Source organism: Ovis canadensis, chromosome 2, assembly GCF_042477335.2.
Source record: "Ovis canadensis isolate MfBH-ARS-UI-01 breed Bighorn chromosome 2, ARS-UI_OviCan_v2, whole genome shotgun sequence".
Lineage (NCBI taxonomy): Eukaryota > Metazoa > Chordata > Mammalia > Artiodactyla > Bovidae > Ovis > Ovis canadensis.
In genome coordinates this window covers 29,003,669-29,028,609 of record NC_091246.1, presented here as the reverse complement: position 1 = coordinate 29,028,609, position 24,941 = coordinate 29,003,669, and the positions used below count along the sequence as shown (strand labels likewise).

Sequence of the window (24,941 nt, the reverse complement as noted above, 5' to 3'; positions counted from 1 at the left end):
GAATTATTTTTCTGGAAGGTTGCCTATCTCCACTTCATAATTGTTTTTCTGAGTTTTTATCTTGTCTTTTCATCTGGGACATTAACTTTCTGTTTTTTCACTGTGATTAACTTTCTGTAGTGGGGTTTTTGTTTTAACCTCTGTGAGACTGTGCTTCTTGTTTCTTCTGTCTGCCCTCTGATGAATGAGGCTAAGAGGCTTATGTCAGCTTCTTGATGAGAGGGACTGGTGATGGGAATAACTGGGTTTTGCTCTGGTGGGCAGGGCCTTACTCAGTAAAGCTTTAATCCAATTATCTGCTAATGGGTGGGGTTGCACTCCCTCCCTGGTAGTTGTCACTCTGTGATCCCAAGGACTACAGAGGGCCAGACCTCCTTGTCCCTCACCATCTCCTGGAGTTTGCCCAAGTTCATGTCCATTGAATCAGTAATGCCATTCAATCATCTTACCTCTGCCACCCTCTTCTCCTTTTCCTTCAATCTTTCCTGGCATTGGGGTCTTTTCTAATGAGTCAGTTCATCTGCATATCTGACATTGTTGATGTTTCTCCTAGCAGTTTTGATTTCGGCTTGTAATTCATCCAGCCCTGCATATCACATGATGTACTCTGCATAGACTCTTTTGTTGACCATGATGGCTACTCCATTTCTTCTAAGGGATTCCTGCCCACAGTAGTAGATATAATGGTCATCTGAGTTAAATTCACCCATTCCAGTCCATTTTAGTTCGCTGATTCCTAGAATATCAGTGTTCACTCTTGCCATCTCCTGTTTGACCACTTCCAATTTGCCTTGATTCATGGACCTGACATTCCAGGTTCCTATGCAATATTGCTCTTTACAGCATCAGACCTTGCTTCTATCACCAGTCACATCCACAGCTGGGTATTGTTTTTGCTTTGGTTCCTTCCCTTCATTCTTTCTGGAGTTATTTCTCTACTGATCTCCAGTAGTATATTGGGCACCTATCGACCCGAGGAGTTCCTCTTTCAGTATCCTATCATTTTGCCTTTTCATACTGTTCATGGGGTTCTCAAGGCAAGAATACTGAAGTGGTTTGCCATTCCCTTCTCCAGTGGACCACATTCTGTCAGACCTCTCCACCATGACCCGTCAGTCTGAGTGGCCCCACATGGCATAGCTTAGTTTCATTGAGTTAGACAAGGCTGTGGTCCTTGTGATCAGATTGGCTAGTTTTCTGTGATTATGGTTTCAGTGTGTCTGCCCTCTGATGCTCTCTCACAACACTTACTTGGGTTTCTCTTACCTTGGACATGGGGTATCTCTTCACGGCTGCTCCAGCGAAGCGCAGCCGCTGCTCCTTACCTTGGACAAGGGGTATGTCCTCACGGCTTGCGCTCCTGACCTTAAACGTGGAGTAGCTCCTCTCGGCCCTCCTGCTACCATGCAGCCGCAGCTCCTTGGACGTGGGGTTGTTCCTCTCGGCCCCCTCCCCTGACCTCGAGCCTGTGGTAGCTTCTCTCGGCCGCCGCCCCTTACCTCAGGAGTGCAGGAGCTCCTCTCGGCTGCCACCCCTGACTTCAGACGTGGGGTAGCTCTTCTCGGCCGTTGCCCCTGACTTCAGACCTGGGGTCGCTCCTCTTGGCCGCCGCCCCTGACTTCGGACTTCAATCTCAAAAACGACAGAATGATCTCTCTTCATTTCCAAGGCAAGCCATTCAATATCACGATAATCCAAGCCTATTCCCCAACCAGTAATGCTGAAGAAGCTGAAGTAGAATGGTTCTGTGAAGAACAAGAACTTTTAGAACTAACACCCAAAAAAGATGTCCTTTTCATTAGAGGGGACTGGAATGCAAAAGTAGGAAGTCAAGAAACACCTGGAGTAACAGGCAAATTTAGCCTTGGAGTACGAAATGAAGCAGGGCAAAGGCTAATAGCATTTCGCCAAGAGAATGCACTGGTCATAGCAAACACCCTCTTCCAACAACACAAGAGAAGACTCTACACATGAACATCACCAGATGGTCAACACCAAAATCAGGCTAATTATATTCTTTGCAGCCAAAGATGGAGAAGCTCTATACAGTCAGCAAAAACAAGACCGGGAGCTGACTGTGGCTCAGATCATGAACTCCTTATTGCCAAATTCAGACTTAAATTGAAGAAAGGAGGGAAAACCACTAGACCATTCAGGTATGACCTAAATCAAATCCCTTATGATTATACAGTGGAAGTGAAAAATAGATTTAAGGGATTGGATCTGATAGAGTGCTTGATGAACTATGGATGGAGGTTCATGACATTGTACAGGAGACAGGGATCAAGACCATCCCCATGGAAAAGAAATGCAAAAGAGCAAAATGGCTGTCTGGGGAGGCCTTACGGATAGCTGTGAAAAGAAGAGAAGTGAAAAAGCAAAGGAGAAAAGGAAAGATCTAAGCATCTGAATGCAGAGTTCCAAAGAACAGGAAGGAGAGATAAGAAAGCCTTCTTCAGCAAACAATGCAAAGAAACAGAGGCAAACAACAGAATGGGAGAGACTAGAGATCTCTTCAAGAAAATTGGAGATACCAAGGGAACATTTTATAGAAAGATGGGATCAATAAAGGACAGAAATGGTATGGACCTAACAGAAGTGGAAGATATTGAGAAGAGGTGGCAAGAATACACAGAAGAACTGTACAAAACTTCAAGACCAAGATAATCACGATGGTGTGATCACTCACCTAGAGTCAGACTTCCTGGAATGTGAAGTCAAATGTGCCTTAGGAAGCATCACTATGAACAAAGCTAGTGGAGGTGATGGAATTCCAGTTGAGCTACTTCAGATCCTGAAAGATGATGCTGTGAAAGTACTGCACTTGATATGCCAGCAAATTTGGAAAACTCAGCAGTGGCCACAGGACTGGAAAAGGTCAGTTTTCATTCCATTCGTGAAGAAAGGCAATGCCAAAGAATGCTCAAACTACCGCACAATTGCACTCATCTCACACTCTAGTAAAGTAATGCTAATTGCTAAAGTAAAGTAATTCTCCAAGCCAGGCTTCAGCAATGTGTGAAGTGTAAATTTCCAGATGTTCAAGCTGGAAAAGGCAGAGGAACCAGAGATCAAATTGTCAACATCCGCTGGATCATGGAAAAAGCAAGAGAGTTCCAGAAAAACATCTATTTCTGCTTTATTTACTATGTCAAAGCCTTTGACTGTGTGAATCACAATAAACTGTGGAAAATTCTGAAAGACATGGGAATACCAGACCACCTGACCTGCCTCTTGAGAAACCTATATGCAGGACAAGAAGCAACAGTTAGACCTGGACATGGAACAACAGACTGGTTCCAAATAGGAAAAGGAGTGCGTCAAGGTTGTATATTGTCACCCTGCTTATTTAACTTATATGCAGAGTACATCATGAGAAATGCTGGGCTGGAAGAAGCACAAGCTGAAATCAAGATTGCCGGGAGAAATATCAATAACCTCAGATATGCACATGATGCCACCCTTATGGCAGGAAGTAAAGAGAAACTAAAAAGCCTCTTGATGAAAGTGAAAGAGGAGAATGAAAAAGTTGGCTTAAAGCTCAACATTCAGAAAACTAAGATCATGGCATCCGGTCCCATCACTGCATGGGAAACAGATGGGGAAACAGTGGAAACAGTGTCAGACTTAATTTTTTGGGTTCCAAAATCACTGCACATGGTGATTGCAGCCATGAAATTAAAAGATGCTTACTCCTTGGAAGATAAGTTATGACCAACCTAGATAGCATATTGAAAGCAGAGACATTACTTTGCCAGCAAAGTCCGTCTAGTCAAGGCTATGGTTTTTCCAGTGGTCATGTATGGCTGTGAGAGTTGGACTGTGAAGAAAGCTGAGCACTGAAGAATTGATGCTTTTGAACTGTGGTGTTGGAGAAGACTCTTGAGAGTCCCTTGGATTGCAAGGAGATCCAGCCAGTCCATTCTAAAGGAGATCAGTCCTGGGTGTTCACTGGAGGGACTGATGTTGAAGCTGAAACTCCTATGCTTTGGCCACCTCATGCAAAGAGTTGACTTATTGGAAAAGACTCTGATGCTGGGAGGGATTGGGGGCAGGAGGAGGAGGGGATGACAGAGGATGAGATGGCTGGATGGCATCACCGACTCGATTCACATGAGTTTGGGTGAGCTCCGGGAGATGGTGATGGACAGGGAGGCCTGGCATGCTGGGATTCATGGGGTCACGGAGAGTCAGACACGGCTGAGCAACTGAACTGAACTTAATACAGTGGATGGTACATAGTATGACTTCAGCCTAAGGAATAAATGAACAAGTGAATTGGCACTGTCCTAATCTCATCTCTGATCTTTTCCTCTTCACTTTTCTCCTCCTACTCCTCACTCTAGCCATTCTGAATACCTTGCAATTCTTTGAACACAGTGTTCTCTTAACAAGGACCAGTCTTTGCCTGTACACATCTCCTGTGTGCTTCCCCAGTAATGGAAAGTAATGTCATGCCTACTGCGTAGGTATTGTACAACTGAGTTCATGGAGTCGCAAAGAGTCAGACTCAACTGAGTGACTGAATTGAACTGAACTGAACTCTGCATAGAGTTAAATAAACAGGGTGATAGTGTATAACCTTGTCATACTCCTTTCCCAGTTTGAACCAGTTCATTGTTCCATGTCTGGTTCTAACTGTTGCTTCTTGACTTGCATCATGTTTCTCAGGAAACAGGTAAGGTGGTCTTGTATTACTGTCTGTTTAAGAATTTTCTATAGTTTGTTGAGATCCGCACAGTCAAAGGCTTCAGCATAGTCAATGAAGCAGAAGTAGATGTTTTTCTAGAATTCCCTTGTTTTCTCTGTGATCCAGTGGATGTTGGCAATTTGATCTCTGTTCCTCTGCCTTTTCTAAATCCAGCTTATACATCTGCAAGTTCTCAGTTCATGTACTGTTGAAGCCTAACTTGAAGGATTTTGAGCATTACCTTGCTTAGCACATGGAATGAGCACAATTTGTGCTCATAAATGTCCTCACCATACAAGTACTATACAGTAGTTTGAATATTCTTTGACATTATGTCTCTTTGGGATTGGAGTGAAAACTGACCTGTTCCAGTCCTGTGGCCACTGCTGAGTTTTCCATATTTGCTGGCATATTGAGTGCATCACTTTTACAGCATCATCTTTTAGGATTTGAAATAGCTTAGCTGGAATTCCATCACCTTCACTAGTTTTGTTTACAGTAATGCTTCCTAAGGCCCACTTGACCTCACACCCCAGGATATCTGGCTCTAGGTGAGTGACCGCACCATAGAATTTTCCCAGTCGTTAAGACTTTTTTTGTATAGTTCTTCCGTGTATCCTTGCCACCTCTTCTTAATCTCTTCTTCTTCTGTTAGGTTCTTACCATTTCTGTCCTTTTTTATGCCCATCCTTGCATGAAATAATGACTAGGAACTAGTAACTAAGACCAGATATATTCTTTACTGTACCACAGATCATCAAATGAGGTATCAAGGAGGATGTGCCATTTGTGTGATAGCTTGAAAGATGGGTAGAATTTAAACATTTGAAAATGGAGAAAAGTGAATTCCAGTCTGAGAAATCACGCAGGGGGGACATACTCAGAAATGCAGAGTTTGGTGTATAGAAATATATCAAGCAAGTAGTGTCAGGTCTGTAAAAAGCAATAATAAGATAAAGCCAGATTGGGGGGGTTCATTTAATGATATTTATTAATCATAGAACCTTTTATTTCTACAGAGCAGAAGAAAAAAGAGATCTGCTTATGTTTTTCCAAAGCCTACGCTTCTTTGTGGAGTGGTGTGACTATCGTAAGCGGACATTTAAACATTTCAAGGTAGAGTCTAAAATCTTTCAATTTAAACATATATGGAAAGTGAAGCTGATGTCAATTTGGGGATTTAAGATAACATTGTTATAGTTTTCAAACAATAGAAAATATTTTTATTGGCTTCTGGAATTTGCATTTATTTGCAATAAATAGAGGAGGAATGCTTCTGTACAAGTCAGTGAACCATTTTCATTGAAAGAAAAATAATTATAGTCATATTTATTTTATAATATACATTTTTTAAAATTAATCTGTCAAGGATACTTGAGGTAAAATGCCAAATGCTAGTAAAGAATATAAGCATAGAAGCCTTATAATGTCATAAGGTAATCTTTACATCCTGAATCACTCTCTGAATTTAAGCTTCTTACTTATTGTTTATTTCACATTTAACTATTGAGGTCTGATTCTTATAAAGTAATGCTTTTTAGGTCTGATGCAGATACATTCAAAGACATTTTTAAAACTCCCTGTTTTTGTTTCTCATGGCTAGAATTATGTTTGGCTACGTTGTAATCCTCTGACTCATGCTTAGTTGGATAGGATCAAATTATTGACAGCAGGGATTCACACAGAAATCAGTTCTGAAAGAGTTCACATGAATAATATGGCAAGGTTCAGGCTTCCTCAAAAGCCTGAATCATGGCTTTTGTCGTGACTATTGTTTTTATGACTGGTGCTAACACTTGTTTATTTTGGGTTCCTTTTTTAAATCTTAGTCATCATCATTTGCATTTTATTTGGTTGAGCTAATCTGTCAGGCACAGGATTTTCTTTAGAATGAAGCATGCCGGTATCTGTAGTGTACTGTGGTCCCTTGAGGAGTTCTCAGGATTATGTTTACTTGCAGGTGTTCTTGAACAAGAACAGTTAAATAGCTCTTCTTCAGAACTGGTAAAATAGAGTAATGATTGAGGAGCATGCTGGCAGTTATAATAAATCATATCATATGGCCATTTACTTATACATTGGGATGAGTTGTGGGAAATGTGAGCACTAGTTCCATTTTTAAGCTGATTTTCCTCAATGTGTTTTTAAGGCAAGTGTAGAAGTATAATTGGTGTGCTTTTCCTGTAGCAGATAAAGTGCTTATTTGAGCTGGTCTTTGCTGGTGACAGGGTCGTTAGAATGGAAAGAAACAGTCACATAGTTGTGCAGTCATCACCAGTGTTTACAGAATGTTTTATTCATCCCAAACTGAAAACCTTGTCCCCATTAAACACTTAATTTGTCATTCTTCTATCCCCCAGCTTCTGGGAACCATCATTCTATATTCCATTTCTGTGAATTTGACTATGGATCTTGTTCAAGCAGAATCATAAAATTTGTTCTTTTTGCCAGATTATTTCACTTAACATACTGTCCTCAAGATTTATTTATATTGTACCATGTGTCAAAATTTCATTCCTTTTAACCCTGGATACTATTCTGTTATATGTACTTACCAAATTTTGTTTATTCATTCAGCTTTTAATAGACACTTAATTGTTTTTACCTTTTGGCTATTGTGAATAGTCCTTCTCAAGTCATTGGTGTACAAATATCTATGCAAGTCTCAATTTTAATTCTTTTAAGTATACATACCTGTAAGTGGAATTGCTGGATTGTATGGTAATTCTTTCTTTCAGCTTGTACCACTTTACATCCCCAACAGCAGGGCATGAGGCGTCCAGTTTCTTCACATTTGCCAACATTCCGTATTTTCTGGGTTTTTGTTTTGTTTTTTGTAGCCAAACTGTTGCATGTGACTTAATATCTCTTTCTGGCTTTGATTTGCATTTCTTTCCCTAATGATTAGTGACCTTGAGTATCTTTTCATGTGCTAATTGTCCATTTGTATTTCTTCTTTGGAGCAATGCCTATTCAAGTTCTTTGTCCCTTTTTGCATCAGGATTTTTGTTGTTGAGTTGTAGATATTTTTTATATATTTACCTCATCAAATATGATTGGCACATATTTTCTTCCATTCACTGAATTGTCTTTTCATTTTCTTGATAGTGTTCTTTGATGTATACAAATTTTTAATTTTTAATTTTTTAATTTTTAACTTATCTATGTTTTCTTTTTTATCCTGTGCTTTTGGTATCATATCTAGGAAATTGTTGCCAAATTCAGAATCATACAGAATTTTCTCCTTATTTTTAGCAGGAGTTTTATAGATTAGCTCTTAAGTTTAGGTATTTAATTCAGTTTGAGTTAATTTTTGTGTATGTTGTAAGCCTGCAGTCCAACTTCATTCTTATACACGTGAATATCCAGTTTTCCTAGCACCACTTGTTGAAGAGACTGTCTTTTCCTAATTGAGTGGTCTTGATGCCTTTTTCAAAAATCGTTTGATTGTACATGCAAAGTTTTGTTTCTGGTCTCACTATTCTATTCCATTGGTCTATATGTCTGTCCTTATGCCAGTATCACACTTTTAATTACTGTAGCTTTGTAGTTACATTTTGAAATGAGAAAGTGTAGAATCCTCCAGTCTTGTTCTTTCTTTCAAATTTCTTTTGACTATTTGGAATCCCTTGAGATTCCATATGAATTTTGGTGGGTTTTCCCAGTTCTTCAAAATATTACATTGATATTTTGATAAGGATTGTTTTGAATCTATAAATTGTTTTGGATAGTGTTGACATACTAACTTTTCCATCTTTCATTCATGAACACAAGCTGTCCTTCTATTTATGCATATCTTCTTTAGTTTCTTTCAGGAATGTTTGTAGGGTAAAATATTTTAAATTTTAATCCTCTGTTTCTTTCATTATCAGTGTCAAAAATAAAGCATTATCTATTTAAGATAATGGAAATGAGCATATTTTTTACTTTTATTACTTTATTATGAGATGAAAAAACACCAATAATATTTGTTCTGGAAATAGGATAGAGACCAACTTGATTCTAATTTATAATTGATGTTGGAAACAATGTTGGTAATTTTTATATACACACTTCAAACTTTTATTTCTAAAGCAGTGATAATTTTATATGCAACCACAAAGAAGTGTGGAAGCTAAGAATTTTGAATGGGGTTTGGGCAAGAGGAAAGTAATTTCAGGAATTTCAGTCTGGCAGCAGTGCCATTATAAATCATCACTATTAGATTAGAGATTAATTCTTATTAATTCTTATATGTTTAAAGAAACATATCAGTTAATCATGGATCTTTAGAAAATGTTGCTGAGATGCTTTCTTATGAATATATGGCCTATTTCATGAACATGAATGTGTATGGGTGGTTGGGAAGGTGGTGTGCAATAGTAATGCCACAGAATTTGCTTTGTTTTCATATCTTATATTTGGATAAATTTATTGATAAGATTCATTCCTATAGAATAAAAAATATTTTGCAGGTATATCATAACTGAAAGACTTTACAGTGGAGAACTTTATGGCTATATTCTGAGAAACAGAGTGGACTTTCAGTTTTTTTAATAAGCATACTGATTTTGATGTGCTTAGCTTCCTAAAATGTTTTGTGGTAGACTTAGAATCTTGATTATTTAGAGTAAATAAATTTTTATACTACTTAACTAAAGCTTTTAATTGTGTGACCACAAAACAGAATAATTGAATGTTACTATATTAGCTGTTTGTTAAGAGAGTAAAATTATGCTTTATTTGGAAAGTTTTGCTTAGGTATAAGACTATACCCTATTTCTCAGGCTAAGTAAAAATATAGTAGCTGCCTTAAAAGAAAGAAAACAGAGTTCCTACTTCATAATGAATAATGTATAAATCATAAAAGAAAGAAGAGTGAGAGATCCTTAGAAATATTCAGCTTTTCAGTCTTTGGAACATATGCCTTAAAAGCTTTAGGGATCAAGTGGGAGCCAGGAAAGACAGTTGAAAGTTTCTTGGACTTATCTTTTAGCTTTGTAACGCTTCTTAATTTGGGGTATTTATATAAAAACATACCCGTACTCTATTACGAACTACAGGGATTTTGTAATTCTGTTCAAATATTTTCACATTTCTGTTTTGAACTTAGAGATTCAATCTTACTTTTTATTTGTTGTTATATATAAGGCTATTTTTTAACATCCTGCTTAAAGCATAAGTTCCTTCAATAGTCAGATACAAAATTAATATTAAATATTTATGCTCCTTTAAACATTGTGGAGACAGATTATAAGTATGTGTGTACTTTAGCTATGCTGCATTGATGGTGGTTAAATGTATGACCCTACAGGCAATCTTTTTAAGCAGATAAAACTGTTGGGATGTTTTCCCAGGATGATGGGGTTGCCCTCCAAGCGTATCTCTTCAATGCGGTCCCGAATATAACTGGTGTCATTAGCCTTGCAGAATGTATCATCTGTAATTGAAGTTATGTTGTTAAACTGGAAAACAAAAGGGAAAAATTGTTTATAAACTCCAAATCATTCTTTTGTACTCTGTGTAATAAGGTCTGGCAGAATATTTTATCTGTCGATAAAAAGTGATTTTTTAAAATACTCTACATACTGTATATCCATCTTCATGGTAATAAAAAACCCTGTCTGAGCAATCTGAGCCTCCCTTTTTAAAGTCTACAGTATTACTTTGAAAGAACAGACTACTTGCTTTTTCTAAGAGTAAAACAAATGTAACAAATGTAACAAATTTCTGAGTACAAATAAGATTATACTAGCTGGAAAATGTATCCTGTTGTAGAGTGTCAACTCAAAGTGGGTACTGTGTCCTTGAATGTACTTTAAAAAAGTAAAAAGGACAAATAAGAATTCTTGTGATGGTGAAAGACCACTTTTAGTTTCTTTTTATTCCCTCTTCACTTTTCTATTACCTTTGATCTTGGACAATAAAGTCAGCTGGGAAGTCTCCAAAAGCAAGTGTTTACTGCTATTTGGAGAAAGAAACATAAACCACAGGTCTTAGTGTCCCCTAACTTCAAGTCCACATGTCAGATTAACTAGAAGATGCCAGGTACACACCTGGAGACAAGCCATTCTGTAAGAGCAGACCTCATATCTGGTGTTACTACTGATCCTTTGGTTTTGCTCTGAATAGAACTGTGGTTTCTGGGCAAGAGAGAGCATTTGACTAAATATTAATTATTTTGATGGGCAACATTTACATATAAGGAAGTGAATATCCTAATGAATTGTAAGATTGACCCATAGTAATTTGAATTAAAGTCTGATACTGTGAAAGGAGCAATCATACCTGAAGATGAATTACACGCAGACTTTCTGGTAAATTAAGAGGCACAGATTCCAAAGCATTGTGATCCAAGTAGAGGAAGGAGAGGTTATTCAGTTTCTGTAAGGGAAAGGTGCTTTTGCTTGAGTTGATACCTGAGATCAGTGCATTTCTTCACGATTCACGCTATATACACATATATATATACATATACATAGATATAGACATGTACCAATACTATTAATCATTGGTATGGTAGTTTTTGATTTGGTGGGATTTTTTGTTTGTTGTTTTGGTTTTACAAATAGTGTATTTTGGTCCTTTACAAATGGCAGTAGAACCCTAATGCATCCCCATGTCTGTCTACTCATCTCACATCTGAATACCCAGTCATAGCCAACCTCAGCCCTCATGTCAATTTCTGGGGCTCTTTAAATTTGTCTTTGGAATAGGTGATGATGTTAATGCTTATGCAGGGTTGTATTTGGATCTTGGTACTGCTATAACCCCTCTTGAACCTCCAGAATTTTCCATTTCAGCTCCACTAACTTGTAGTAGAATGAATATTCCTAAGAGATGTGTGTGCTTGTTAGTAAGATATCTTCCAAACCAATGTATTAAATACATGGCTGGGTATGGTGTTTTTTTACCCCCCTAAGGGGTCTACATTAGATTACCCTTCATAATCAATAACCCATTATTGTGTATAATTCTGTAGTTTCAAGGTACAGTTTCCCCTGACAGTAATGTTTTACCTTACTTCTTATATACATCCTATGACAGAATTTGGATTCTTTTCTTTTCTTTAGAATTAATTTGTTGTTACTTTAATCCTTTCTTAAGCATCCTATGTGTGTGCTTAGTCACTCAGTCATGTCCAGTTCTGTGTGACCCATGGAACCCACCAGGCTCCTCTGTCCATGGGGTTTTCCAGGCAAGAATACTGGAGTGAGTTGCCATTTCTTATACCAGGAGATCTTCCTGAACCAGGGATCCAACCCAAGTCTCCTGCTTTGGCGGGTAGATTCTTGACCACTGTACCACCTAGGAAGCCCTCTTAAGTATCCTACGATCCATTATATAAGAATCAAACTCCTGTCTTCCTCAGTGGACCTCTTTACATGGATTAGAGTGACTTGATTTTACCAGCGGCTTTTGCAGCCTTGGGCATTAAGCAAAACTAGAAAATAACTGACTTTATCATTCTGATGCCAGTTTGTCTTGAATCCCTTCTGTAATCCATGTGTAAAATATTCAAATACTTCTTTTGTAAATGTTGACCAGCTCCTGTAGGTCTTTAACAAATTGTGTATGTTCAAATTGCAAGCATTTTGTTTGTTTGTTTTTAAAGTACGTCCAGTTTCTGAAAGTCCCCTAAGAGTTCCTTAACTTCTGAGGAGCTGTTAGGAATTGTCAAAAGGAGCTACAATCCTGTATTTTGAGCAAGGTCTTCTCTTGCTAACCAGTAGCATGATTATCTCAGCCTTTTATTTGGGGCTTCTTCCAGGACTGGGAATGAGTACTTCAGATCTATGGAAGTCCTGGGCTGAGGAGATTACTTCTCTGTAGACTGCATTTTGAGACAACCTGGCTACTTAAATCAAAGTAAATCACCTTCCCTTTTTCCTGAGCATTTATTTTCTTGAATGACTAAATTAAGAAGTATATTTAATTTTTACTACATACAGAATTTTGTATTAGGTGCCATCATGGAATTCAAAAGAATATCTCCCTACAGAATTCTATGGTCTAATACTTTTAAGTATTAAAAATAAAATTCAGTCTTTAGAGCATGATTTTTCTGGTGTTTATGAATTACTAATACTGTAGGGAAGAAAAAACACAGGAAAACTCCCATTTTGAGGTTTTGGAAACTCTTGGTACCATGAGTCTTTGTCTATGAAAGAAAGTGAAAATGAAGTCACTCAGTCATGTCTGACTCTTTGCAACCCCGTGGACTGTAGCCCACCAGGCTCCTCTGTCCATGGGATTCTCCAGGCAAGAATACTGGAGTGGGTTGCCATTTCCTTCTCCAGGGGAATCTTCCCAACCCAGGGATCAAACCTCTGAGCTACCAGGGAAGCCCGTCTTTGTCTATATAAATAAATATTTGCTGTGTGAACAAAGGAAAGAGATGTGACACCAGGTAGTCCCATGAAACAAAGTAAAGTTATTTTAAGTGAGGTACAGGCATAAGCTAGACTTGAATAAGCCTAATAATATCACTATTTATTATGTAATAATTTTAAAACAAAATTCTAGGCTATAGTTTCTTCTTCTTTTATCATGTTATTATTGGCTGTATAACAATGATGCTATATTGTGCTCAGTCATAGTATAAAATACTTACTTTGAATGCATTTGCTTTGATTCCTCTACTCTTGATTTTGTTATATTTTGCATTAAATAAAGTAAGCTTGGGAGGGAGAACTGGAAGCTTCAGTAGTTGATTTTCAGCTAGTGTAAGTTCTTCTAACAGAGAGAGTTTTGAAAAAGTACCATCTTCTATGTCTTCAATCAAATTTCCCGTAAAATCGAGTCGTCTTAAGTTAGCTTGAAGGAAAAATATACAAACAATACATAAAAATTTTTTTTTACTACATGAAGTTAAATTCTTAATTGTGTGGACTGAGGAAAAGCATTTATTTAACAGGTAATTCAAATTTCTTTTATTTTTAGTGCTTTGCAGAACATGTACAATTAATAGCTCAGTAAGTTTTATTGAATGAATACTCAGCATATACTCAGTGCTTGACACTGATGGCGTTTCTCACTGGAGTTCTAGAATTTCAGGTTTGGAAGGGAACTCTTAGTTAATAGAGTCCTTCCATCCTTTTTTGTTTGAATTCTCAGTATGCTCAAGTAATTTGAAAGAAATTCTTTGTTGCAAATTATGGAAAGCAAGCATTATGTTTGATTGAATAGAATCATGTAAATATTTTTGAATTTCTTGCCATCCTGTTGCATTGCGATTATGGGTTTGTTTTGTTTGTATTGGTTGCTCAGTTGTGTCTGACTCTGCAACTCTATAAACTGTAGCCCACCAGGCTCCTCTCCTCTGTCCCTGGTATCCTGTCCAGGCAAGAATACTGGAATGGGTTGCCATTCCCTTCTCCAGGGGATCTTCCTGACCCAGGGATTGAACTCAGGTCCTCCTACGTTGCAGGCAGATACTTTACCATCTTAGCCACCAGGGAAGCCCCTGTGATTGTGGGTATGTTATCTTAATCTCTTCACGCCTTATTGCTTAAAAACAACAAAGGCAAAAATGTTCCCTAATTTGTTAACGTGGTACATATTGAGAGAGAAATTCAATAAGTGTGTGTATGTATGCATCACTTTTGTTCTGTCTAGGATGATTCGGAGATATGGTCACTTCTCACTATTTAAGGTAGTCATCTATAGTCGACACAAATGCTGAATTAGTGAATATGGAACCATTGCTCCTAGGCAATATACGGATTCGAGCCTTTCATCACACATTTTCATCAGCCAATCAGAAAATTTTATGTGTGTTTCTTTTTTAAAGGTATCTTATTTAGTATATATTGTTGCTACATTAATATTAAACTCACAGCCAACAGCACTGTAACTCACTTAAATGAAGGCTACTTAACATGTATTTTCTCTGGAAGGCACATCACAGCCTTCTTGCAGTTAGGAACAATATACAGCACTTCAGCACTATATTTAGGGAGTGTTTCAAACCGCAAAAAAGCCAAAAAATGAAAAGTGAAAAATATTGCACTAAGTAGACTGTAAACGAGGTACTTGTTTAAAGCTGAAATAAAGGACAAAGCATCTTGTTCTACCTCACCTGGATGACTCACATTTTTTGCCACTGTACGCATGCCTGTGAATAACCCTGAAAGTGCCAGAAGTATTTATTTTGGGGTTACAAATAAATTTTATAAAGTAGGTGAGTTTGAAAACATAAAATGCACAAATAATGAGAAACAGCTGTATTCAATCAGTTGGAAACTACCAGTGACAGCATGAATTCAGTATGGTTAATCTCGTAAATGTGTAGTGGAGCCAGTGTGCATTTCTTGGTATGATTTTCTTCAGAAGCCCTCGACAAGATTGGAATATATAAAATTTTTCTGGGATGAGTGATCCAGGACTTGGACTTGACTGCAGAAGTAGTTGCTGTGTGTGGCGCTCACAGCAACACCCTCCTGACAGGATACTTAAAATACCCCAACAGTGACTATCCTACATGTGATAGGCCACAGGTACCTAGAAACTTGTGTTTATATGAGTTAAATAACTAACATGAGTTAACACTAGTATTTTATTTAAAATTAGCTTACGTATGTCTGCAAAATCTTTGGCGGTCAGCTTTTTAATTTTGTTGAATCGTGCATAAAGATAGGCTGATTCCTTTGGCAAAGGTGGTACGGCATCAATGTCAACTTCTTCACAGTATACAGAGCCACTTAAACAAACACATAGCAGGCATGTGGGCATTTCTGAATTGGGAAACAAAATCATAAAAATCAATCATTTAAAAATATCTGACCTCTAGTATTAAAATTCTTGTTATCATGAATGTTATTACTAATTTGAAAAGATACTTTACACAATTATAGATGATAACAGGAAAGATGTTATGGCCATATTAGCTAGTGATCTATATTGTATCTGGTAACTCAGCATAATTTTATTTTAAATTCTGTAATATACAGTCTCTTTTATTCTCCTGTTTTGGCAGTGATCATTTAATTGCTGAATTGATTGACAGTTACATTTCTTCATTTGCATATCAAAAAATCATAAAGCTGGACTTAAGGTATTATCACTTGGGGTAGTGCAAACACATTTCTAATGTGTTTGTTGTTCAGTTGCTAAGTCATGTCCTCCTCTTTGCAACTCCATGCACTGCAGCATACCAGGCTCCCGTCTCCTTCACTGTCTCCCGTAGTTTGCTCAAATTCATGTCTGTTGAGTTGGTGATGCTATCTAATCATCTCATCCTCGGCCACCCCTTCTCATTTTGCCTTCAATTTTTCCCTGCATCAGAATCTTTTCCAGTGAGTCAACTCTTTGCATTAGGTGGCCAAAGTATTAGAGGTTCAGCCTCAGCATCAGTCCTTCCAATGAAACTAATTAGTAAAATAAACAAAGTATGAACTTGGAATCAGAGAGAATTTTGAGTTTTAGCTTCGTAATAATCTCCTCCAATCTCCCTTAAACTTAGATTTAAGTAAAAGTCATTTCCAGCAACAACAACAGCAACAAAAGTTTGGAGTCATTGTGGGCACTTTTAGAATCCCATTGCACCCTGTATCATTCGTTGCACTTACTTGTCAGGCCTTCAGCCTGGAAGAGTTCCTTAGTCTTTGTTTTTCATATCTTTTTACTGTTTTGGAAATTTTTGAATTTTTAAAAAATTTATTTTCAGGGCATTTATTTTGCAGAATGTCTTTCAACTGGGGTTTATAAAAAAGGTTCCTCATTTTTGGCAGGAATACTACAGAAATAAAGTTTCATTCTCTGTGTCATGTATCTGTCTCATTCCTCACAGGGCTGTCTTGGGTAACTTGGTTCAGTTGGTGTCTGCCATGGTTCTCACCCTGTAAAATTACTGTTTTTCGCTTTGTAATGAGTGTGTACCTTCTAGAGAAGTTCTTTGAGATTCTAAACATCAGGTTTGTTATCAAACTTCCATGTTTTAAAACTCTAGTTTTCATCTATTGAAGAGTCTTACCTGAATCATTTACCACTGGGATAGTTGCCAAATAATAGTTTTTCTGATTCCATCATTTCTTCTACATTTGTTAGTTCACGTTCTTATATGAGGTGGAATGTTCCCTCCTTATTTATTTTTGTCAGTATGAACTTATGAATTCCTTATCCCATGGGTCATATGTTACTGTCATATTTATTTTGATAATCAAATTGTCCCAGATTAGTCTGGGACAACTCCTAAACTCTGTTTTATCATCCCATAGCTTTTTTGTGGTTCAGTGTTATACAATAAGTTGCACATATTTAACTTGTATAATTTATAAGTTGGCTGTCCATCACCACAATCAAGATGATTAACATATCCATCACTTTCTTCATGCTCTTTGGTAATTATCTCTCCCTCACAGTAACCACTAATATCCTTTCTGTCATTACCTTAATGTTAATATTATGAGTATATTAAGGACCAGAAACAATATATTATTTCTGAAACTTTTATATCAAAAGAATGCAGTATATACTCTTTTGTCTGGCTTCTTTAACTCTGCATAATTATTTTGAGGCTCATCTATTTTTGCATTATCAGTAATTCATTTCTATTTATTATTGAGTTCATTCCAATTTATTCCATTCTGTCAATAGACACAGTTTATATAGTCATCTCTTACATATATTTGGGTTGTTTCCAGTTTGCAGCTATTTCAAAGAGAGCTGCTATGAACATTAATGTATGGACTTAATGCTTTCATTTATCTTCTATAAATACCTAAGCATAGAATGGCTATGTCTTATTATACATATATATTTTACTTTTTGGAAAAAGTCCTAAACTGTTTCCCAAAGTCATTGTGCCATTTTACATTCTCATTAGCAGTACATCTAAGTTCCAGTTGCTCCGCATTCTTTCCAGCATTTGGTATGTGTGGTTGGACTTTTTTATTTTAGCCTTTCAAATAAGATGTGTTGTGGTATTTCGTGTTTGAATTTACATTTCCCTAATGGCTAATGTGCTGAGCATCTTTTTATATACTTATTTGCCATCCACATTTTTTTGTGTGTGGTGAAGTGTCTGCTCATGTCTTTTGCCTGTTTTAAATGGATTTTGCATTAGTTTTGATTTATATATATTATATAGATATAAGTCATTTGTCAGTTTTATGTTTTGGAGAAAATGTTTTCTCCAGTTTCTGGCTTTTTTTTTTTTTTTTAATTTTCTAATCAATGTCTCTTAAAGAGCAAACATTTTTTATTTTAATGGATAATAATTGATTCCCTTATAGTTCATGCTTTTATGTTATATTTCTTCTAGGTTCTTTTCATTTTTATATAAATTTTAAACCCAGCTTGTTAATTACTTAAAGCCTGCTAGAATTTTAATTGGGACTGCGTTGAATCTACAGATGAATTTGGGGAAAATTGAAATTTTAATGATACTGAGTTTTCTGGTCCTTGAATACAGTGTATCTCTATCTATATATTTAGGTTTTTAAAAATATCTCTCAGCATTATTGTCTGGATTTCAATAAATCTTATATATCTGTCATACATTTATACATATATATTTTTTATATTTTGATTAAAAAATTAAATGTCTCTACTATTCTTTGAGAGCTTACTTATTTTCTGGCATGCTGAGATGTCCCATACCAATCCTTGCCCTTTCCCTGCCCCAGGTCTGAAATCAGCTATTACTTCAAGAAGTACTGGTCCATTTCAATGGAGAATGGTATTTAGAAACCAAGATTTGGGTGTGCATGTGCTCATTGCTACTGGGATCTCATTGTTTCTAGGATCTTTCAGCAAAGAGGATGGGGAAATGTATTTATTTTTATTTTGCTCTCTTTTCATATATAATACAGAGAAGGAAATGGCAACCCACTCCAGTATTCTTGCCTAGAGAATCCCGTGGACAGAGGAGCCTGGTGGGCTGCTGTCCATACGGTTGCACAGAGTAGGACATGACTGAAGTGACTTAGCATGCATGCATGCATGCATTGGGGAAGGAAATGGCGACCCACTCCAGTATTCTTGCCTGGAGAATCCCAGGGACAGAGGAGCCTGGTGGGCTGCCATCTATGGGGTCGCACAGAGTCAGACACGACTGAAGCAACTTAGCAGCAGCATATATAATACATACATACACACGTATATGTCTTTATACATGTACCATATGCTCATATAAAAACATAAACATACCATATGCATATATATACATATATACTCATACAGGGAAGCAAACATGTCTATGTCTTTTTCTGTATATCTGTATACAGACCAGAAGTTGATGCTGATACCTTTCATTCCAGTCCATTCCACTTCATCTCCATAGTGTTCCTTCTAGCCTTCCCCCTTACCATATCTTTTAATACCCTTCTCTGATTATGAGAAACCTGACTCTCCTGATCCACTTTATATTTACTTTACTTAATCCTAGAACACACATTAAGTAGTTTCATTATTGTTAACCTAAAGCACTATGGAAAACAAACCTACTCATTGGAATTTTAGTATTTGTCTACTGAAAGTATACATTGAAATACTGAGTTACTTCAGTTAGATTTCCCTTCCTGTAATGTGTTATGTTATTCATTTGAAATGCAATTAAGTTTGTATTTTTCTGTTTTTCAGTTTGGGTTCTTTTTATATTATCCTTGTTGATTTTATTTATGAATGTACTATATTTATTTGCTTATGTGAATATAGTGTTGTTCTAAAATCAAATATGCACAGAAGGTGTGCTCAGAGAAGTTCTGCCACCTTTTCGCTGTACCTGTAGTTCCTGTCCCCTCCTTCCACCCCTAGTCCATCTGTAACCCGTAGGTAACTAGTCTCAGCTTAATTGCCCTTCTTGAATTTCTTTCACACAAGTGTATCTTCTCTTATATCCCTTTCATTTTTAGAAGAGACAGCATACTGTAGATACTCTTTTGCACTTTGGTTTTCTTCACATAATCTCTTCTAGAAATCAATCCATATTCATTATAGAAATCTTCCTCATTCATTTTTGGCACTGCATAAGAGCCTGGTAGGCTGCAGTCCATGGGGTCGCTAAGAGTCAGGCATGACTGAGCGACTTCACTTTCACTTTTCACTTTCATGCATTGGAGAAGGAAATGGCAACCCACTCCAGTGTTCTTGCCTGGAGAATCCCAGGGACAGGGGAGCCTGGTGAGCCGCCGTCTATGGGGTCGCACAGAGTCGGACACGACTGAAGTGACTTAGCAGCAGCAGCAGTATTCCCTAGGTAGATGTACCATAATTTATTCAACCACTCTTCAATTTATGAATAATTAGATTGTTTCCAGTATTTTGCTGTTGCAAGCAATCCTTCAGAGATTTTGCATATGTATTTTCTTACTTTTGAAGATATATCTTTAGGATAAATTCCTAGAGGTCAATTGCTATGTCACAAAGTAAATGCATATTAGGTTTCATCAGATATTACCAAATTCCTCTCCGTTCTACCAATTTGCATTACTGTCAGCAACATATGTCAGTGTCTGATACCCCACAGGTTTTACCGGTAGAATATATTAATATATTGTCACACTTTTGTCAGATAGGTTAAAAATTTTTATCTCAATTTAAATTTACATGTGAGATTGAACACCTTTTATGTGTTTAAGGGTCATTTTAATGTCATTTTGTGAATTGTCTGTTCAAACCTTTTGCCCATTTTACCCATGGATTTTTTTTTTAATCAGTTTCTTTTTCCTGGATTTTCACTTGTTCTTTATAAATTAGAGATATTAACTCTTTACAGTGGTGTATATTGAAAATATTTTTCTCAATTTTAAGTTGTCTTCGGCTTCATTTATGATTTTTGCCATGCAGATGTATTTTGTTTATGGAGTTAAACTTATTGGTCTTTTCTATTATCATCTCTGGATTTTGAGACATCCCACAGTCAAGTTATCTTCTACTATTTAAATGGTTTCACTTTTTACATTTAGACCCTAATTTATTTGAAGTTTATTTTTCTATCTAAGAGGGATATAATTGTATCCCTTTTCAAGGTTGTCCCAGACTCAGTTTTTAAAAATATCATCTTTGGAATTTCCCTGGTGGTCCAGTGGTTAAGAATCCATCTGCCAATGCAGGGGACATGGGTTCGATCCCTGGTCTGGGATGATGCTGCATGGCACAGAGCAACCAAGCTCTTGAGCCACAGCCACTGAGCCCACATGCTACACCTGTTGAAGCCTGAGCACCTAGAGCCTGTGTACCACAGCAAAGGGTAGCCCCATCTGCAACTGGAGAAAACTCACAGACAGCAATGGAGACCCAGAGCAGCCATGCATAGATGGATAAATATTTTTAAAAATAAAAACATCATCTTTGCTTCAGTAATTAAAGATGCTCCCTTTGTTATTTACTAAATTTCTACATGTATTTCTTTCTGTCTGTGGACATTCATTCATGCACCAGTATTATACCTATTTTAAGTATGGAGGCTTTAAAGTATGTTCTGATAGGTGATTTCATGCAGATCTGATCTTCTATCTGAACTTGAGGATCAACCTTACCCAACTGTTTAAAAAAGTTTATTGTTACAGATTTAGGGAGAACTACCATCTTTGTAATGTTAAATCATCCTATCCAAGAGCAAGAAATGTCTTTTAATTTCTTCCAGTCTATTTTCACTATGATGCTTTTCAAATTTCTTGAGATATATTTTCTGTTTTGTTTCATTTTAATTTTATTGTAGCACTATAGAAATTAGTGTGTTTTTTTTTATATTGTCACGAAATGATGGTCTGTGAGAGAGCAATAATAAACCAAATAGAAACTAATAAGTAGTACTTTGTAATTTATTTTATGTTTGCTATTATTTTAATTGAAATGTACATTATAATTACTTATGTATATAACCACCTCTCCTGTGAATTTCTTAAAAGCAAAAATAATATTTTATTTACTTTATCCTCAGACTACATGTGAAAGTGAAAGTGAAAGTCATTCAGTTGTGTCCAGCTCTTTGCGACCCCATGGACTATACAATCCATGGAATCCTCCAGGCCAGAATACTGGACTGGGTAGCCATTCCCTTCTCCAGGGGATCTTCCCAACCCAGGGATTGAACCCAGGTCTCCTACATTGCAGGCAGATTCTTTACCAGCTGAGCCACCAGCGATTTGCAACTAATTGGAATTTAACAAGTATTTCTTGAATTTATTTTATATAGATAGAAGCACACACTTTATAGAGGTTAAACCTAAACTGAACTTTGGTTATTCTTGAATGTTCCTGTTCCATGTTTTTCACTCATAATGTGGAATGGCAAATGGTGAAAATTCACAATATATCTGTTTGACTTTATCGTTGGAGATAAAATTCTACTGTTTGGATTTACTGTATCCTGATGCAATTTTGAACAATAACAAATAAAGTTCCATTGTAAGCTACTTTTTAAAGCTCTTTTAAAAAATAGGATAATAGAGTATTCATACTTACCATCATTTTCTTTCTTGGGAGGTAATTGCGTTATACTCTCATCTTTTTGTAACTGAAAACTTTTCTCATCGGGTACTATTATCATAGTTTCTTTTTCCTATTGGAAAAATAAATGTTTATTTACAATTTGGTAATTTTGGTATTATTTACAATTTGGACTGTAAAACTGAGGGATTACAGACAGCATTCATCCATAAATGTTCTCGTTGAACAGTCCCTCCACTCCCCATTTGTCTATTAAGTGCTGTTGAATTCTGTTCCACTTCACAAATATTTTGGTCCCTGTGTTCATATTTAGAGAGACTCCTAAAGCAATGTAAAGAGAAGCAGAGAACTTTTTTATTTACTACTTTTTAGGGACCAGGAGATTTTGAAAGTATTCTATAAACAGATTGATAAGATTGAAATCAGCCATGTGAGCCGACAGCTTGTTATAATAGGCCTTTTTTTTTTTTCTAAGCACCTGGGAAGCATGACTATATATACATATGTTTTCAATATATACATATATGATAATAATAATACTAGCATGTTAGCCAACTTCATTGAAAGAAATTGTAGTATTAACATTTGCTCATCTGTACTGAAAGAAAAGAATCTATTATAACTGTTCACTCTTAAAATACTTATCATCTTATTTATAGTAAGAACTTTTGAAGGAATCAACATTGTTAAGTATTTGGCTGCATCTCTCATTTTCCATTTTGCGTGTGTGTGTGAGAGACGCATACAGACACACTGTAGGCAGGCAACAGATCCTTATGCGTTGTATTAACTTTTTCTTTGTCCAGTGTTCATTTCTGTGTTCCAGTAAAACCACAAGTAATTACTTAGTCCCTGTGCAAGCAGAATATGAAAAGTGTGGTAGGAAAGTCATCTCTGTAGACAATGACAGTGACAGTTACTTGGTAAAATGATAGACCCTAAATTGTTGAAATTGATTGAAAATCATGCTCCATATTAGTAGTTTTAATTTTTTGATACTGTGTAGTTGGCATAACGTGAATTATTATGAAATCCTGTAGATACAAAATAAGCAGTACTCTTCTATTTATGTACTTGAACTACTTCTTCCTAAAATAATAAACCTTAAGCTGGTAATCCATCTTTATTTCTCCTAATATACATTTCTCCTATTTTATTTTAATATACAAATAAATGGCACTATGTATCATGACTTAAATGTAAATCTCTGCTGATAAGAGATCATCTTTAAATTGAATTTTCCTTAAATTTTTTATTTCAAATTTTAGTTTTCTTTAAATTTTATGTTTTGGTTGTTACAGATACTATTTGGTTATCACAGAGTCTATTTATTAATTTGGGAAACATGCATACTTTAAATATATAATTTAGGGACAGTTATTTTGAATTGTTTTGAATCATCTCAAGTGCTTTTCCTTTCTTCTTACCTTATCAGACACATTCAGAAAAAAACAAAAACATGCATTTAAATGGGTGACTATTTTAGAAATTAAATTTAGAGTAGAAATAAAATACCTTAGTACTTTTTCCATCCAGGTATTTATCCTCATAATCTTGGCTAAAAAAGGTTTCTTCAAGATTATCTGTTCCATAATCATAGATAATGCGTGAATCCTGCTGAGATGGTGGTGCTGGCTTTATCAGAGGCACAAACAGGAACAGGAGAAGTGTAGATTGCAGAGTCTTCATTTTAATAGAACTTAAGGTGACTGAAAACTAATAAGCTAGTGGCCTGCTGACTGTGGGACAATACTCTCTTTTTCCCTGGAAATAAAAATGCAGACCATCGAAGCAATATTTAAAAGCTTAGAGGACTTTTTGGCAGGGTAAACGCAGCAGGGGCCAGCGAACAGTATTTAACCCTTTGTGATCTTTAATTAGATGCTAAAAGTTTTTATGTATCAGTGATATTCTGAAAAATAGTTTCAGAAATTGGTTTTAGTTCTTTTTCTATCAAAAATCCAAGCAATGTTGATAATTTCAGTTTTTTAATAATTAGGTACCTTGAACAAAGGTATGCAATTGAAGTCTTCTTAGAATACCTGTAATATAAACAGTTAAAATGAAGACCCATGATCCTGTCTCATGTGAGTTAAAAATATCATATTTCAGCTTTGCTACTTTATAAGAACTCCTGATTTGTATTGGTATGAGCAGAAACAAGTTCCAGGAACAGTTTTAAAACTTTAAATTTAACATTATGAAAAGTAGTCATTAACACTTACTTTTAGGTGATACAGAATATTGAAAAAGCCATAATTTCAAATTCCTCAGTTTTATAATTTCCATAGATATCATTTTTAGTTAATAGCATTTCTTTAAAATTTAAGGTATGAAAAATGCAAAAATAGTATTGCAGACTAGAAAAATAATAGAACTTTAATCAGATTTCAAAGGAATGAAATGGGAAAGATTCTTTAAGGCTCACCACTGGATTTTATCTGGTGGTACACATTTTCTACTTTTTCTTAAGTAACTTCAGACAGAATCACTCAGAATTGCTAGTGCTGCATTTTAGATACTAGTTTGTCAAAAAAGTCAGTGGTTGAAGTTAAGCGTAACATGGTTTTGTGACTTTTGCAGCACGCTGTTCTTGCCTGTATGGACATTCAAGTTATGCGGTGATATACTTAAGTGCTTGTTAAAAAATAATTGTCCGAGGTAACTGAGACTTAAAAAGATTAAAGATTGCCTTTATATTTACTAAGATTGTTAGATGTCACATTTTAACAAACAATATTTAAAATAATATGTGAGAAAAGAGCCTACCGTTGTAGCTGTTTTGAAGTTTTTTGTGGTTTTCCTCAATAGATGGTCATGGCTTGCATTAGCCCCAAGTGGGAGGGTGAATGAGAAAAGCTGTGGAGTGATTTCAAAC

General features: G+C 36.1%; 2 protein-coding genes across 2 annotated transcripts in view; one reads left to right on the top strand and one right to left on the bottom strand.

The window, feature by feature from the left end:
• CENPP (centromere protein P) overlaps positions 1-24,941 on the top strand; it is a 236,343-nt gene that overhangs the window by 64,304 nt on the left and 147,098 nt on the right. The window contains exon 5 of the mRNA XM_069575683.1: positions 5,710-5,806. Coding sequence (XP_069431784.1) covers positions 5,710-5,806 — 97 coding nt within the window. The remainder of the gene's footprint in view (positions 1-5,709; positions 5,807-24,941) is intronic.
• On the bottom strand, positions 9,071-24,033 carry OGN (osteoglycin). The gene is made up of 6 exons (XM_069575685.1): positions 23,579-24,033; positions 22,079-22,175; positions 15,247-15,405; positions 13,284-13,486; positions 10,958-11,053; positions 9,071-10,134 (listed from the first exon to the last, which is right to left on the bottom strand). The coding sequence occupies exons 1-6, from the start codon at positions 23,750-23,752 to the stop codon at positions 9,964-9,966; spliced, it is 900 nt and encodes a 299-aa protein (XP_069431786.1). The 5' UTR covers positions 23,753-24,033; the 3' UTR covers positions 9,071-9,963.